The 17,333-nt window shown below is 42.0% G+C and overlaps 2 protein-coding genes across 2 annotated transcripts in view; both read left to right on the forward strand.

The window, feature by feature from the left end:
- The first annotated feature begins 3,159 nt into the window (after positions 1 to 3,159).
- LOC101467801 (homeobox protein SIX3) lies at positions 3,160 to 5,540 on the forward strand. The gene is made up of 2 exons (XM_004556580.4): positions 3,160 to 4,145; positions 4,722 to 5,540. The coding sequence occupies exons 1-2, from the start codon at positions 3,451 to 3,453 to the stop codon at positions 4,864 to 4,866; spliced, it is 840 nt and encodes a 279-aa protein (XP_004556637.1). The 5' UTR covers positions 3,160 to 3,450; the 3' UTR covers positions 4,867 to 5,540.
- A 4,260-nt stretch (positions 5,541 to 9,800) lies between these two features.
- Positions 9,801 to 17,333, forward strand: part of prkcea (protein kinase C, epsilon a) — a 53,495-nt gene continuing 45,962 nt past the window's right edge. Inside the window, exon 1 of the mRNA XM_012920642.4 lies at positions 9,801 to 11,002. Within this exon, the coding sequence (XP_012776096.2) occupies positions 10,658 to 11,002 (345 nt within the window). The 5' untranslated portion in view covers positions 9,801 to 10,657. The remainder of the gene's footprint in view (positions 11,003 to 17,333) is intronic.

The following is a 17,333-nucleotide window of genomic DNA, read 5'->3' on the forward strand; positions in this document are numbered from 1 at the left end:
AGCAGCCCATTGCCCAATCAGTCCTGTAATTATAAGATGACATTTTTGTTAATTCACAGAAAATGTTGTTTTATTTATTTTACTGTGGGCATTTTGTGGGAAAAAAAATCAATTGTAGTGAAAAAACAACAACTTTTCCGTCATTTAATTCTTTATCTGTTATTGCATTACTTTGGTGCAGTATACGATTGGCTGTGGGAGAGGTCTTGTCAGTAGGACAAGCTGTAAAATACATGAAAATGCATTTAAAAGTCCAAAACGTTTCCCCTCCTTTACAGTTTCCAGAAGATGTCCAGTAGGCTGGATTGAAGTCTTTGCTAGACCAATTCTGGTCCCCGAACCTTATGTTTGATGCCCCTCTGGTAAAACCTTTTACTACATTTTGCAGGAATCTGCTGGAGAATGGTTAGAGACAATCTGTCTGTGATGTTACACATTTCCCTTCTATACCTGCAGCTGCATAAAGCCCAGAAATATGCACCTTTACCTGCCTTGAAGGCTGATAAGACGTTGGATGCCACCAAAGACGATATAAAAGACTAAGATAGCGTGCTGTCACTCGGCTTGTGAAGTCCTGTAGCAAAGCCTCAAGATATACCAATGTGACAAGGAGGGGTGGTTCTGATAGTAAAACCACTTGCTCATTGGCTAATGACTTGAAAAGTACTTCGCCAATGAGTGAGCAGGACATAGCATGGCTATTCCTCATTTATGAAACTTTTTTTTTTCCAAAATGACCCAACATGAGCGACTTAGTCCTTGAACTCAGCAGGAAAGGTCAAGAAAGAAAGCCTATTCCCAAAGACTTCTATAGGACCAGATATCTTTTTGCAACCACACCTATCATCATCTGGTGGCCTTCAGATAGAAGTAGGTTTAATGCACTACCACATTGGCTTTGTGTTTTTTTCCAACCAGGATTTTATGTCCACCACTGTGGACCATTACTTTTGTTGACGCTGCTTACCCTCAGCTGTCCAGAGCAGGTATCTACAGGGCAAAAGAAAAATGGAGGCCCAAGCAGTCTAAGATCTTAAAAGCTTACTGAACTTTCTCCTTGTCTAGTTCTCTCTTCTGTTTTTTTTCTCCTCTTCTTCTGATTCCCGTGGGTTCTTTGTTTGCATAATCTTTGCAGTGCTACATGGTTTCACTGAATACATGCTTACAAAAAAGTGATCACAAAACATATTGATCGTTCATTGTGCAACTAGCTGAAAGTGAATGAAACATGAAGCACATCTTTCATTATTTTAATTGGATTTTAACTTTATTTTTTATGCTTCTTTTTAATCAAGGCCCTTTCTTTTGTGTACTTCTTACCCTGTTGAGCTATTGTAATTCGTTTATGTTGTACTTAATGTATTTTATTCTTATGTTCTATTCATTTAACATTTCTACAAAATATTGCTATTAATCTGTACTTTGTGAACAGTCAATTGGTTTCTCAACATAAAACTCACTGCAGCACAAAAATGATTCTTTTAAACTGATTTTTAGTTTTTCTGTTATTATTTTCCTCAGTGTAATCAGTTCTGTCCCTGGTTAGCTAGCATAAACTAATGTAAGTCTATTATCTACAACCAACCACATGACGTCACGGTCCGTGCTGACAGAAGATGGCTCCGTACATGTTCTCAAAATGTAAACTTTAAGCACTTCTTTCTTAAATTGGTGATTACCTGTTTAGTGTTTCATGTCCTCTTTAACGTCTGCTGTTAGAGAACTTCGAGGCTTGAATGACCACCCTGGTGATCTCAGTAAAATCAGTATCAAAACCCATTATGTCGAAATGTCTTGCATACAGTTTATTTGTTGGATTAATTTAAATTTGAACATATGTATATTTTTCACAGCCCTTCCTCTATTGTTTCCTTGTTGTTTTGCATTAGATTCTTTAATATGTATAAAATATTTGGGATTATTTATTATTTTAGGCTTACTTGATTTGATTTAGGGATTAACCAGAACCATATGTGTCACTCAGGGTGGAAAAACTGGCACACAACCCCTCACATCACAGTGCAGGGACATCTGTCTGTTTGGGTAATTGGCATTAACCCTTTTAAGCCGAGTGACACCATTTTTTTTTACAGCCCACACATCTGCATGGGGGTATTTAGAGGGTGTTTCTATGTGACAGAACAGTGCAAGAAGGTGTCCAGCAAAGATATAAAAGATAGTTTTTGTTGTTTCGATCAAGTACTTTAGCTTGCACATACAAGAGGACGTTCCACTTATTTACACTCGTTTACTGGACTCTGACCATCGTGATCAACCCCAAACTTAACTCTAGCCTTGCATTGCATGCTAAAATATAATGTTCTCCACTGCAGCAATTTTGTTTATTGTCCTAAAAAAGGAGGAAAATCAACACAGTATGACAGTTTAAACAGTTTTATGTGCTCATACCTTAAAGAATACAAGCACAAACATACACAGAGGGGCAAAAGTTGCCACACTTCAAAGCATATGGCCCAGGGCAGCTAAAATGTGTTAATGTTGATTGAATAAACTGCTCCATTACACTAATGTTAGCAGGCTGCATAGACCCGATGCTAATCCAAGGTAAGAGAATGGAGATGGAGCAGCTTATCTCTAAACTCATGGATATTGGAAAATGATTAGAAAAGTGATTAGAGTGGAGGGAGACCACTTAGAGAAACATACGCTTTCAGGTTCTGATGTTGTTCCCAATCACAACAGGACGCTACGCATTACTGCTATTAATGATGCAAGCAGCTTACTGCCAGGAAGAGAGAGGTTATGAGACTGAGGTGATAGGTGTTGATTGCAGTTTTCAACATAATCACCATGGAAATTTAGAATTACAGTGCACTATATACTCACCACCAGGACTTTGCTTTTAGTTCTTCTGCCTTCTGCCGTCAGAGCTATGCGTTTCCCTCTTTCTTTATAAACTGTTATATTTACTATGTTGGCACACAGCTTGCACACACAAAGCCTTCACATTGCAACAGTACAAAGAAATTCAAAAGCACTGAAAACTGTAGAATGCTATTTATATTTATTTGTTTATTTATTTTACGCTTGCACAGTTGGTGTGGAGTACCCATAATTTTGTTGTACATGTACAGTGACAGGACTATTCTTCTTCTTCTGTTGACACTGACAGATTAAAAAATTGATGCTGTTTTTGTTTTTGCACTGCAGCCTCCATCTACAGGGGGAAAACAGAATCAACTGTCCACATTAGAAATGCAACCGAAGTGAATTCATCTGTACAGCTAGTGCCAGAGATCACCCAGCTGTGTTTGATTGACAGGGGCGCCATGACAACCCCGCATCAGCTCCCGGGTGTCCAATGAGAAGTCAGAGTCAGTGTCCCTCCCTGACTCCCAGGTGAGTTTAAAAATCAGATTTAAGCAGATTTCTGTCAGATGGTTCACGGAACGCTTTCCGCCTCCTTTTTGGCTTCAGTCTGCGAGCCAGATGGTTTTCAGGTCTCCCCTCGACTTTTTCTCAGCCTCCCGCCTCCTCCTGCCGCACTTTGCGGACGGGTCCCCTGTCCTGGCTCGCTCTCAGTCCCCGGATGACTCTTCCGTGGCTTGCGCTCCCGTTGCCCTCCCGGGACTGTGTTTCTCTGCTGCACAGATCGCCAGCGTGTGCGAGACCCTGGAGGAGACAGGAGACATCGAGCGGCTGGCCCGCTTCCTCTGGTCGCTCCCGGTGACCTCGGACGGCCGCGACTCTATTTCTGAACACGAATCTGTGCAGCGGGCTCGCGCTGTAGTAGCCTTCCACACGGGAAGTTTCCGAGAGCTTTATCACATCCTGGAGACTCACCGCTTCACGCGCGCCTCGCACGGTAAATTGCAGGCGATATGGCTCGAAGCGCACTACCGGGAAGCAGAAAAGCTACGCGGGCGGCCACTCGGACCCGTGGACAAGTACCGCGTGAGGAAGAAGTTCCCGTTACCCAGGACCATCTGGGACGGAGAGCAGAAGACACATTGCTTTAAAGAGCGCACCAGGGGCCTGCTGAGAGAGTGGTACCTGCAGGATCCGTACCCTAATCCGGGCAAGAAGCGGGAGCTGGCACACGCCACCGGACTGACACCGACCCAAGTAGGGAACTGGTTCAAAAACCGCAGACAGAGAGACAGGGCGGCAGCAGCCAAAAACAGGTCAGTAGATTTGACTAGGCTGTGCCCTTGGAAGGTGCACTGAGGTTTGTTTGTCTGTCTTTTGTTTTTGTTTTTAAATAAATGCACGAGTGCATTTGGAGATTTTTTTCGTATCAAGTTACCGTATCTATATCACATTTCAGTTCAGTTTCATTCAGTTTTATTTATGTATCAAATCAAAACAACAGTGTGATGAGACTACTGTTCATACTTACTATTCAGTTGGGAAGTACTCTAGCTAAGGGTGCGCAAAAAGGCCATTCATGCGTAAAAGCGCACGCCCTGCAGCTTGTAGGTTTTCGTTTTCCAGTTGCACAGTCGGTCTTTCTTCACCTTTCTGTCACTACAATTTACTTCAGGGTCAGTGTGCGGGTCAAGCACCGTGCTGATGAAGGCAAAGCAAGGCATGCATGAATGGGCACAAATTGCTCATCATGCAAGGATAGACTCCAGTTTGACAGGGACGGAGATGGCATTAATTTAGTTCATAGGCTGAATTTCAGTTTCAGTTTTAGTTATAAGTTTTGTGTTCTACTTTACCTAAGTTGATAAAATTTACTTTTTTCCCCTCTTCAGTAATAGGTTGCAGCACCACCACATGTGTTCCGACAGAGCGCGTGCACTAAGCAGAGGAGGCTGTAGTCCAGACGGGAGCACAGAGCGCGCGGATGGAGAAACTCTGCTCTCAGTAACGGACAGTGACTCCGACTTGGACGTCTGACACTTTTAAAAGTGAAATAAACATTTAGGCTCTGCCGTTGGTCAACTGTGAGGAGAATGTGTGTGGACAAACGCTGGTCAGGATTTGCTCTGCAATAAATTCGGCGTATAAAACGCAATATTATTCCACAGGCGAAGCTTACGTTAACTTTTTCTGGGTGTTTTTCTTTCTTTTTGGTTTTTGGTGGTCTTCAGGTACAAATTTTGAATTGTAACCACCGATTTTATTTAAACTGCGTTATTGGAGGGTGAGTGCACATCTGCTGACCCAGTTTGTCATGAGCATAATTAAACACGCATCAAGCAATGCACTCCTGTTGGACTTTAAACCCAGGGACCCCCCAAAGAGAAGACTGAAAACTGCCAGTGAGCGAATCACTTTCATTCTCACTCATTTTCTCAAATTATGTGTCATAAAAAATCAGTCTAGTTGTTCCTTTAGAGGCTCAAGGTGGACTCCTAAATGTTTACTGTAGACAATCAGTCAGCACCACTGAATTCTGCCTGCTCCCTGTCTGTTTGTATTTTAATAACCGTTTTTTGTCAACTTGCCATCTTTTCGTTATTTAAAATTTACTGTGTAGCCATGTTCTGTCTACTTGATGTTCATTTTAATGCTGAATAAATGTTTTTTGGTATTTTATAGAAATAAAGTTATTTATTATATCACTGTTATGAATACTTTTGTAATGATCCGTAACCAAAAACCTGTCATATAAACAGTTAACACACACAAAAAAAACACAATTTACGATTACAGTAAATACTAGTATTTACTAGTATTGATTGCAAATGACTCGCATGTGGCTTCAGCCTAAAATGTGTTCTTAAGGGGTGACCTAAAGGGATTTATCAAAGCATATAAAGCTTATCAAAGCTTTGTTGTTTTCTGATTGATCCAAAACCCCAAATAAGGGAAAAACATACATATAGAATTGCAAATAAAAACTTTGCTTAAATAAACTCAAACTATCCCTTTTTTCAACCAGTTGAGTATTAAAACCGTGCAGAATACGTTTAATAATCGTGTTGGATTTTCCGTAAGTATTCGTTTATTTTTGCCTACTTTTGCGATCAGTATGTTTAACCTGACTTTCCCGCAAAATGGCCTCGATTCCGGTCCACACAGTGACCTTTTTTGTATGCCAAATATTTTTATACACCTGTATACATGCAAACTTCGCCTACATATATGGATAGATATTATTTAAATACTCTCACTTTCTGGAAACGCTATTTAACAAAGTAAATGCACACCGGCTCCACCTAGTGGTAACATTAAATTCAATTTCTGTAGAAAACCAACGACTGTTTTCTACAGTCATTGGTTTATACCCGTTTATGTAAGTCCAATCTGTTAAAGCTGAAACTATGCAGTAGTTGATACAATACTTCAATAGTGATTCACCCACTCTACAGTAATATAACCGGACTTTACTGCACCACTACTGCCTTTATTGGGGTTTTTAATGTATTGTACATTTTAAGTTAAAAAAGAAGAAGAAGAAGAAAGAAACAGAGAGAGAGAGACTTTTAATTCTAATGTGCCACATGTCTATATATTTTTAAACCATCATCTCCAACATTAGTCTGGCTCCACCACTTGGGTAGTATTTCTGAGACAACTGACTCATATTTCTTGGCATTTATCTTGGTTCGGCGTGAGTCACACTATCCTGTGAAGCGCGAGAAGATCAGAATAGCATTTTGTTTTAACATGCAATGGTTTTCCAGCACAGACGACTGGACGACCTTTTTCCTCCTGACCATTGCAAAATGGCAACGATCTCCGAGCTGCACTTGAACACAGCGTTTAGTGACATCACGACTGATAGCGTCATCCTTCCGGTGATACTTTTCTTGCACCAGCAGGTGGCGCAGTTGGACAGGCCTGATCATAAACTGCATAGGCGTTAATAAACAGTCTCTGATGATATGATGACATTTTACTCATCATTCTATTTAATTTACTAGATCATAATTTGATATCTAAATAAATAAATAATACATTATTTCAGACAGGAGACCCAGCTGGATGTAGCGGAGTGGAAGATGCTACTGTTTTCACTGGACAGAATTAGAAATGAGTATGTCAGGGTGACACCTTTAGAGACAAAGTATAGAGGTAAGCTTGAGAGAGTTTGGACATGTGAAGAGGAGGGATGGTGGATATATTGGGTAAAGGGTATAGAAAATGGAGCTGCCAGACAGGCCACAGTAATGGAAGTAGGAGGACACACAGAGGGTTGGTGTGACAAACAAGGATACTAGGCATAGGACACGATAGAGGCCACTGTGGCCTAAGTGAGTATCCAAAAGAAGACTTTTGCTTGTGATAAGACCTGGGTACCTCTTCTACCACTGGCTCCATGGTTAAGATGCTCAGATTCCTCCATAGGGAAAAAATATGAAAAAAGACATGGCCAAGAGGCTCTTTGTGAAGATGTGTTTGTTATGTTTTCAGCAGCTGTAATTGTAAGAGTTATATTTCAATTCCAAACCAACAAAGGAATAAACAAGCAGCACGTTCGGAGGAGAAGAAATGATGACGTTTGATTATGGTTTCGCTCTGTTTAAGGACTAGTGGAGGCAGACAGCAGGGAAAAGCTGGAGTTTTAGCAGATACTTTGCAGTTATAAGTTCCAGGATGTGTATGTTGCTTGAGCGAGTGCACAGGAGGTCAGGGCTTCACTAACATAGAGTCCAGAAGATTTATGACAAAAACAGCGCTATGCTTGTGGTGTAGTTTTAAATAAAGTTTAGAACAGCATAAGTAATGAATATATATCTAAATTTGATTGTTTTGAGTACTGGCATGTCTTGGGACATTTCTGAAATTGCATCACTCACTGCTGATTTAAAAACCAGTCAAACATCTATTATACTCTTATAGGAGTAGCCAGTATTACTGTAGTACTTTATAAGATACTAAAATACTATTCCAGCAATTTGAAAAAGTGTAGATGGTTTCTTACTTTCAGGGCTCTTTCATGTGAGAAGAAATGTGAAAACAGAGGTTCTGGAGCATTTTCATGTAATATTTTGGAACTATTCTAAGTTTCTATTTGGGGAAAGAAACTATAGACATTTTGGGTGAATATGATAATTTTTATAGAAAATGGGCAATTTATTAAAAAAATATAATTAAATGTAATGTTTTTTTATTGTCACATGAAATGTAATGAAAGAATATGAATTTTTAAGGAGGCTCTACCTCCTCCCTGTATATGTGGATAAAACCCACCAACCCTTTTTATAGTCTGTTAAAATTTGAATTAATCTCTAAATCTAGTTAAATTAAGTTATTTGGTGATGATTTGATGATGACATTTCAGAACATTTATTATGTAAATATGCTGAATTTAGGCTAGTTAAATTCCGTAAGTACAGTGGAAAAAAAGAGTAGCAATTTGCAGTTTTTAAGGGACAAGAGAAAAAACCCAGAATATAACTATTTTTTCGAAGAACTGGTAACTGTTTGCTTTAAGGTAAGAAGGGGATAGGGTACTCTAAAATTGAACCTAAACCCCTATAAAAGTAATGGTTGATTATAAAATAATAAGAAGGGCTCATTGGATTACTCTACAATATAGCCTGGAGCCCTATTATTGTGGTGTAATTACAATGTAAGAAGAGAAGGTTAGCCTAGTCTAAAAGGCAGCCTGGACCCCTAATAGTAACATGTAATTACAAAAATAAGACAGGGTCTTTAGGATAATCTATTATACAGCCTTCAACCCTAGTAGTAATGTCTGATTACAAAAGAAGAAGGGATTTAGGAGCTTCAGGATATAGGGAAGTAATGCAGCCTGAAGCTCTATTAGTATGTATTGTATCTTGAAGCATATTAGACTACTCTAAAATACAGCCTAGACACCTATTAATGTGTAATTACAAAATAAGAAGTGCTCTTTGGGATACTCCATAATATAATGAAGCCTGGAACACTTTATAATACAGACTGTAGCTCTGTTAGTATCTACAATGTAAGAAGGGATGCTTAGATTACTGTAAAAGGCATCCTGGAACCCTAATTAAATACAAAGCAGGGTTGAAACCCTTTATAATAAAGCCTAACCCCAGGAATACAACAGACATGGTTCCGGCTTTTCATCACCACTGGAGCCGACTGCACCTGCTCAAGACAATGCTTGTAATTCTACCAGACGTACCACAAGTGTCCAAGCGGCTCTCTGCTCCACGTTGCTTAAAATAGGCCTAGTCTGTTTTTTCTCTGTCTGTCTGTCTGTCTGTCTCTCTTTTTAGGAAGACATGTCAATCTGCACAGAGCAGATGACAAGGGCAGAAAGTCTGACAGAAAATCGACGCGGACAGTGTCATAACTTTTCAATTTTCCCTGTGAAACCATCAAAGCTTGCAAACAATGAAATAAAAATTGTGTAAAAGGCAGTTGGGATACTCTTTAATAAAGCTTTATTACTTAAAAATGTTTAGTGTTAAAATGATTTAATCTTAAAAACAACAAACAACTGTTGACTATGACTCATTTTTTAAGTATCATTGGGAATCTGTAGTATTTTAGGAACCTGAAAATCACATCCTATATTCAGGGTGTGGTAAAACGCGGGCTGTATTATAAAGTGCTGCCACCAGATTTACTCAACAATATCAGCCCTGTCTCTTCAGACTCTCTAACTGTGCGTGAGGCTGTCTGTGGTCATGCATGAGGACTGATGGGCTCTGTGGGCTGTCTGGCCATGACACGCGCGTTCACACATACACATTACTCCACGCCTGCGGGTGAATTCCATCGCCCCTCTTTTAAAAACACCTCTTCCAGCTGAGCACACACACACACGCACACACGTATGTATGCACGCACGCACGCGCACACAGATTCTCTCTGTCTTTCTTTTCTCTCATCCGGCGCAGAAGCCCGGCAACGCGGGTGACGCGTTTTGCGCATTTCCTGCAGCTCGCGCTCACTCACAGATTCAGGAGCGAGTGGACGGGAAGCGAGGGGAGCGCGCAGAGAGCGAAAGGAGAAAAAAAAAGCGAAACGGGAGCGGAGCACTGGGATGTGTTTGGGGTGCTCGTGAACCCCCCAAAAAAACCGTCATTTGGGGGGGTGGGGGGGCAATAAAAGGCACTGCTTTCCGAGGGTTACGCGCAAATATCGCGGTGCCGTGAGGTCTTAGGAAGGAGATTATCCAGGAGAGGAGCGAGTGAGCCGAGACGGGCTGGAAGAGGAGAACCAATCCCGGATGGCTAGGCGCGGCTGGTCGCGCTCTCTTCCACCTTGACCCGGGAGAGACACACGAGGACCGCGGGGAAGCTCCGGGACTTCACGTGAACGTGAGCCAGTCAACCTGCGTTTCTGATCAGAGACATTCATACCCCGTTCTGTTTCCGCGGTAACAGGAATTTTGTGTGGCTCACGAGACCGATCGTAAACAAACAAGGCAGCCGCCTCGGTGGGAGAGCGTCCACCAGGAGACCCCTGAAGGGTGTGAGTCCGCGTTATTTCTGCGTTTTTCAGTCTGCTGGGGATCAGTCAGCTGCCCTGTTGGCGTCTCTGCGCGCGTGTGTGGATAACGAGCTGGTCTGATATGGCTGTACTAGACTGAGAGTCCAAGGAGCCAGCGGCATTATGGGATGTAGCAGGACTGTGCAGTGACCCCGCTCATTGGAAGGAAACACTCTGTGTACAGGAGCAGGAACAGGCAGACTAGCCTAAACACACACACACACACACACACACACACACACACACACACACACACACACACACACACACTCATCCTTTTACGCACACACACTTCCCAGCAGCCATGCCTGTGTTCAGTGGTCTGTTGAAGGTGCGGGTTTGTGAGGCGGTGGACCTAAAGCCCACTCCATGGGCGCTGCGTCACGCAGTGGGGAAGAGCGGCTCCTTCCTGCTGGACCCCTACCTGGCTCTGAATCTGGATCAGACCCGACTAGGCCAGACCGCCACCAGAACCAAGACCAACAGTCCCGTTTGGCACCAGGAGTTCTGCACCGAGGTGCGTGAGGGAAGGAGCCTGGAGCTGTCAGTGTTCCACGATGCACCCATCGGGTATGATGACTTTGTGGCCAACTGCACCATCCAGCTGGAGGACCTGCTGCAGAACGGAACCAGGCACTACGAAGACTGGGTATGCGTTTGATCTGTAGCTGTGTATGCGTGTGTGTAGGTGTGCGTGTCTGTAGGTGAAAGCCACAGTTTTGCATGTGCAGGTGGAAGGAAATCCTAAACACTGTATCTGCATAGTGTATTTTATGTGGTCTATTAGGCTGTGGTATGCATGCCATTGCTTGACTGCTTGTTTCATGTTCCTGTTCACAGTGAACAGCTAGGAAAAAGTATTCCCAGGTTTCACCTGTCGGTTATTATTGCGTAAGGAATCAATACTGTTGGTCTTCTATTCCCAAAATTCAAACGTGAGCCTTTGCCACACCAGTGGGTGAAACTGAAAAAGACTACAATATGATGGCGAGGACTTTAGGACCTTATTATGCTTGTTTTCTGCTCACAAGAGGTCCGCCCTCCCCTCCAGCTTCAGGTTCCTATTACAGACAGTATAAAAGATGGTGGTGGCTTCCAGGTCTGAAAAGTGAAACTAACATGACAGTACCTTCAACCAAGATTCTTTGTAATATCCACCAGGGGGTGATACTCATGGTTACGGACCTACTAGAGTCCATTTTGGAAGATTTTGATCAGTCGGCTAACGTTTGACAAGTTGTTAGCTGGTTTCACAATCAAATCTGCCCCTCTTTCCGTATAGTCAGTTTAAAAAACATGAAAAATGATAAGAGTGTGATTGCTTCAGAACAAGACTTTTCTAAACCACCAGTTTCATGTTACAATACCAGCATCTATCTCCTAAAGGCTCCATTTCACACTGAAGTTTCCTCTCTTGTTGTAACCTGATGTTCAAACCGTCTGTTTGTGAATTGTAGCCAGTGAGAGGCTAGTTGATTTAAAGGGGAAAAAGGTTGTTTCAGAAGGTAGATAAACCAAGGGCCTGCACCAAGGTCCAGTGTAATGCTCGACTTAAAAGTCTGCAGCACTGATTTTTTCCTTCACAGAAATATAACTACACTTAACAGCTACACAATATGTCCACTTTAATCGGTAACAAATATATGTTTAACTCTAGTTTCATTCAGTATCAAGACTGACACCATCCCTATCCAGTGAAACCTCTGGTTTCAGTTCAGAGCCTTTTACAATGAAGTGGGCCTTCATATTTATGACAACGTTAGTGAGGCAAGGCGGAGATGGTTTGGACATGTGCAGAGGAGGGATAGTGGATATACTGAACAAAGGATGTTAAATATGGAGCTGCCAGGCAGGAGGAAAAGAGGAAGACCATAGAGAAGATTCGTGGATGTTGTGAAGGAGAACATGCGGAGGAAGATGCTAGGGATAGGATCAAGAAGGAAGAAGAAGATGTTTACCTTATGTTTATTATTAAATGCTCTCTTCCAGTGTCAAACATTTGCACTGAGCTCTTCGTCAGAGCCTCCACTTCTGTTATTCATATTCCTTAGCTGTGCTGCAGTCTGTCGTTGTCACACTGCAGGTGTGTATGGATATAACAGCTGGAGTCTGACTGATACCACATTATAAAAGCCGATACCGATATTTGGTCATTTAAGAATCCAATATTCCAGCATATCGGCCGATATGGTTTTTCTTTCATGAGAAACGGATTTCCCTAACACTTGTTACGTGTGGTCATTTTTAAGTTATTTGCACTCTGCTCAGATTAGCTGTTTGTTGTGTTCGTGGCCTTACAAGAAAGTGTTTCCAACGGGGAATTTGCAGAGTGCCCTCTAGTGGCTGAACTATGCAACATCAACACTCATAACATGGTTGAAGGGTGTTTCTTCTGTCTCCGTTACTCTTATACTTTCTATAAATGCCAATATCAACCTCCAACCAAAGTCATGGAGTCGTCTTTTTCTAATGTGAAATTAGACCATGTAGGGGCGACTTGTTTTCCATTCTATTATCATGCAGCTTTACCCTCGTTATCTGTGACACAGGAGCTGTTCGGACTTGCATTGCATCTGGTTTGGGCATCTCAGGTTCGACTTGCAGTCGCCCTTTCACAGTTCATCGCATTCCTCCTGTCTCTTTGCACTCGCAGAAACAGGAGCTGTTGTTTTCTTTAACCCCCCTCCGAAAACGCAGCATTGCAGCTCAAGATAAGTTAGTTGTTTTTACTTATTTATTAGTTTTACTGTCCTTTCAGAGATGTACTCAGCTATGCAGAGGAGAAAACTATACTATGGTTTCCCATCATTTAACGTTAAGACTGTGATGTTGGATTGCTACACATAGATTTGTATGTAAGGGAATAAAGAGCTGTTTGTTTTAGGTCTGCAAGTTTTGTCTCCAGTTATAACATGTGATCTCGTTCCACTGCTTCCCCTCATTTTGTGTCAACTTGCCTTATGTTAGACGAAAGGCTAATGAAGGTGATTTCAGGACAGAGTTGGGAGGGGGAGAGGATAACGGCAGACTGTTCTCCAAAGCACATTGTGAAATACTCTGATAATTTTCTACCTTTCAGGCAACTGTTTCAGGCAAGACACACACACACACACACACAATGAAAATCCACTGTCAGGCCTTTGGAAGAGGATATGAAATCACAGCACCCACTTATTACAATATTATTACAGTTTATTTTGTGAAATGTCATTTTCCTCTTTGAAGTAAGAGTATTTAATAGAGGCCCTGCTCTCAGCTGGATTAACATATGACCGTGATGTAATCTTAAAAAAAAAAAAGAGGGGCAACAAAATGCTCATTGTGGTGAATTAATCGCAAATCTAAAGTCTTAGGAAGCTTATTTTCATGATGCAATGCTGCAAAAAATGTCAGTGTGAGCTCTGTTAATGAGTGTCGAATGTGAAAGTGTATATGATTTCATGCTTGCCAAACTGTAGGTTTCCTTAACGGGGGGTGGGGGTTAATTGATGTGCAGTTACATAACCTTATGCTATGTCAGCACACGCACTTGTATATAAACCAGCACACACACAGGCACCCACTTTGCCCCTCAGCCATCCAAAGTGAGGTCAGAGCATATGGATCAATGTGCTGATTGACCACATCCCATCGATCAGCCAGCCGGCTCGTCAGTACATCTGCCTCAGAGCGACACAGTCCCTCTCACCCCCCCCCCCCCCCCCCCCCCCCCCCTCCATTATTCCATTACTCACCATTTCTGCCTCCCGAGTCTTTCTCATCCTCCCCTCTTCAGCAGCGAGCTCATCTTTCAGCTTTAAGAACACCCCCACTCTCCCGCCCACCCTTCGTTTACCCATCATCTTCCTCTTCCTGCCTCGCTCGTGCACCTTAAACTCCTCTTTTATCTGCTTCCTCCTGATGCTCTTACCTTCTCGTGCGCCTCTGTCTTAAGCGAGGAAGGAAGGATGTGATGTTCAGTCTCAACAAGGAGGTAGCGGTGGGAAATATAGTATACTCGTTAATAGGTTGTCTGACTCAGATCAGACAGGGTTTTCTCTTCAGTTTTTTTTTAAACTCATTTATACAAAAAATAAAAATAAAATAGGCCAGCCTGCCTCTCACACACTGATTTATCACTACTCGCTGTATGTTTCACAAAAAATACATTATTAGGGATAAACAGAGAATACTGTTAACACAAGAATGACTTCTGGAATCAGATCTTTTCAACCTTTTCTGCTCGGTGGTGGATGCAAACCCTCTGTATAAATCTCTCTGTATGTAAAAATGAGCAAGCAAATTAAACTGGGTGGTAAGGCTTTAAATCTAGCTCACTAATTCTTTCATGGTAAATTTATCTGTTACTTATTTGACCCTTAAAAGGTCACAAAATAGTAATGAATGACCTTCATAGCCGCATGGGGAACTCTCTGCTTGCATCTTATTAAGGTGGAATGAAATGCTCTTTAGGTATTCTGGCTTTTTAAATAGCTTCAACAGTTAATGACAATCAAAAATGATGACAGATTGTCTTTTGGTCAACTAATTATGTAACTTCAAAGTTCTGGTCAGAATTTGGAAAAGTTTATCCCCAGAGGATGAATCCTAAAAACCTAGAATCCTAAAGAAGATTCTTTCTAACGGATTACCGTACCGTGCATTCATTCCTCCCTCAGGATGCACACCGACCAAACATTAATCCCTGTCATTGACCGAAAAGTTTAGCCAAATTTAGCCGTCATCAATTTAAACAGTCAGTCTTTTACTTTGGTTCATTGGCTAAATATTAATATTGACTTTTGAATGAACATTAGCTATATGTTGTAGTTGGAGATAGATAACTAAAGCCCCTTTGCCATTCGCCACGGATCGCCATGACTTGATTTGGATTGACTGGTTTTCCACTACAATCTGGTACTAGCGAATGTGCGTGGTTGTCGTGACAGAAACATGTCCGAGCGTCCCACAATGTTATTAATATGGCACACGAACTCTACAAAAAAGGTGGACGTCAAGTGAAACCTGCTGCTCGGTCTGTGACTTTTCGTCTGACTGGGGGACCATGGCGTTGTTTTAACCATTTCCTTAGTTGCTGGGTTTCAAAAATGGCTGTTTTAATTTTCATGAACGAGAGGCTTTCTTGACTCATCGAGTGATGCTACTGACCAGCCAGTCAGTGGCATGCAGTCTGATGATGTCACACTTTAGTGCCTGCTGGGATCGCTTGGAACCCCAGTTGAGCGGGTACTAAAAAAGTATCTGGTACCAGCTACTATGACCTAATGGAAAACGCTGAAAACCGTGGCGAACCGTGCTGAGTTGATCCAAGTAGGTACTAATGGAAAAAGGGCTTAAGACTAAACTAAGTAAACAGATAGATCCCCCCACTCCCCGTCCCATTTTCAGCAAATGCAGAATCACCCATCTGGGATTATTTTGGTTTTAAACCAGGTTACATCAGTGAACTGAAGGACTTAAACAAAGCAGGGAGATGAAGGATGTTACCGCTTGCAGCCTCCAAATGAAAAGCAGGTACAGATATATGTTATCCAGTGTCAAATATGATTTCTGAATTGACATTGCTTGTCAGCCTAGGCCAGGGGTCGGCAACCTCCTCCTTTTTTGAAAAAAAAAAAGGAGACAGAAATTAGGGGAACAAGCAGTGATTTGAGCCAAATACTAGTCTTAGATTAGATTACATTTGTGCTTTGCAGGTAATTATTTACCAAGTTGAATTCTCAAGGCACAACATTAAATTAGCAGTTGTGAACTCAGCCAGTCCAGTCTCTCATAGCCACTATATTCATCCAGTAGCTCATCCATTCTGTAGACATCGTGTTTTTTGAGTTTGCAAAAGATTTTCCATAAGACACAAAAATAATTTAATATTCAGTTAAGCCTAGCTAAAAGAAATCTTTTGTGCTCAGTTGCAGTGCCATGTTTTTGTTCTTGGACTATGATCATTAAGTCTGCTGTGTGCAAAGAGGGCCATTGAACAAGTCAGTAGAACGCCAGGTCTGAAGGAAAAAAAACAGTATAGAGCTCCACAAAATCTGTGACTTAATACAGTTTGCATAATGGATCCTGGATCACGCTACCCCTATCATTGTATATTAACCACTGCCCTTCTAAGCAGCAATAATATCAGTAATTGGCAATCTAATAGGGGGAAGAGAGGGCAACTGGATTATGAAGAAGATCACCTAAATCATTAATTAAAATATATTCTTTTTCTCTTACATTGGACCTTTCATCCATCCATTCTCTGTCTGAATCAAACGTTTTAGCTTCCTCTGCTCTCCATTTAACCCGTCTTTCTTGTGATTGGCTGCCCCTCCCAATGTGGGTGGGTGGAGCTTCTGTGCTCACAGCCCAGGGTTCAGCAGTCTGAAGCCTGAGATTTTGCATCATAGGAATTATTTGCACATATATTGACATTATTTGGTCGCTTTCAAGAAAATAAGCAAAATAGACCACTTTAGTGTGTACGAATTATTGAAACCTCGGCAGAGTTTGCAGTACTTAGAGCAGATCAGTGACAAAAACCGAAGTGTACAGTAATACACAGTGAGACCCAGCACAGAGTACAGCCAAATGGCATACTTCCTGCTGTTCAGAAGAACACTGAGGCATGTGTACCTCAGCTCCATCTTTCTCACTTCCTCCGGCCTTCTGCTGCCTCTCTCATCCCATCTCGTCATTGCTCCATCTCTGTCGTATGTGCGCTGTTATCCGCATCCCCTCTGCTTCCTGTTCTCTTTTGTCTTCCACCACCTCTCCATCTCCCCGGGACCCAAGCGCTGGTTCCTGCTTTGTGCTGCTGGTGAAATATTAACCAGGACTTTGATGCTTATTAATTGTCCCACTCAGTAATTGAGATGCTCTACGGAGCCCATCCCCATGGTGACAGTGACAGCCCCGTCCCCTTGGTGACAGTCACTCACCCACAGACACATCAGAGATAGAGAGAGAGAGATGGGTAGGTAGGAGCTTTTTTC

Source organism: Maylandia zebra, linkage group LG8 (assembly GCF_041146795.1).
Source record: "Maylandia zebra isolate NMK-2024a linkage group LG8, Mzebra_GT3a, whole genome shotgun sequence".
In the NCBI taxonomy this organism is placed as follows: domain Eukaryota; kingdom Metazoa; phylum Chordata; class Actinopteri; order Cichliformes; family Cichlidae; genus Maylandia; species Maylandia zebra.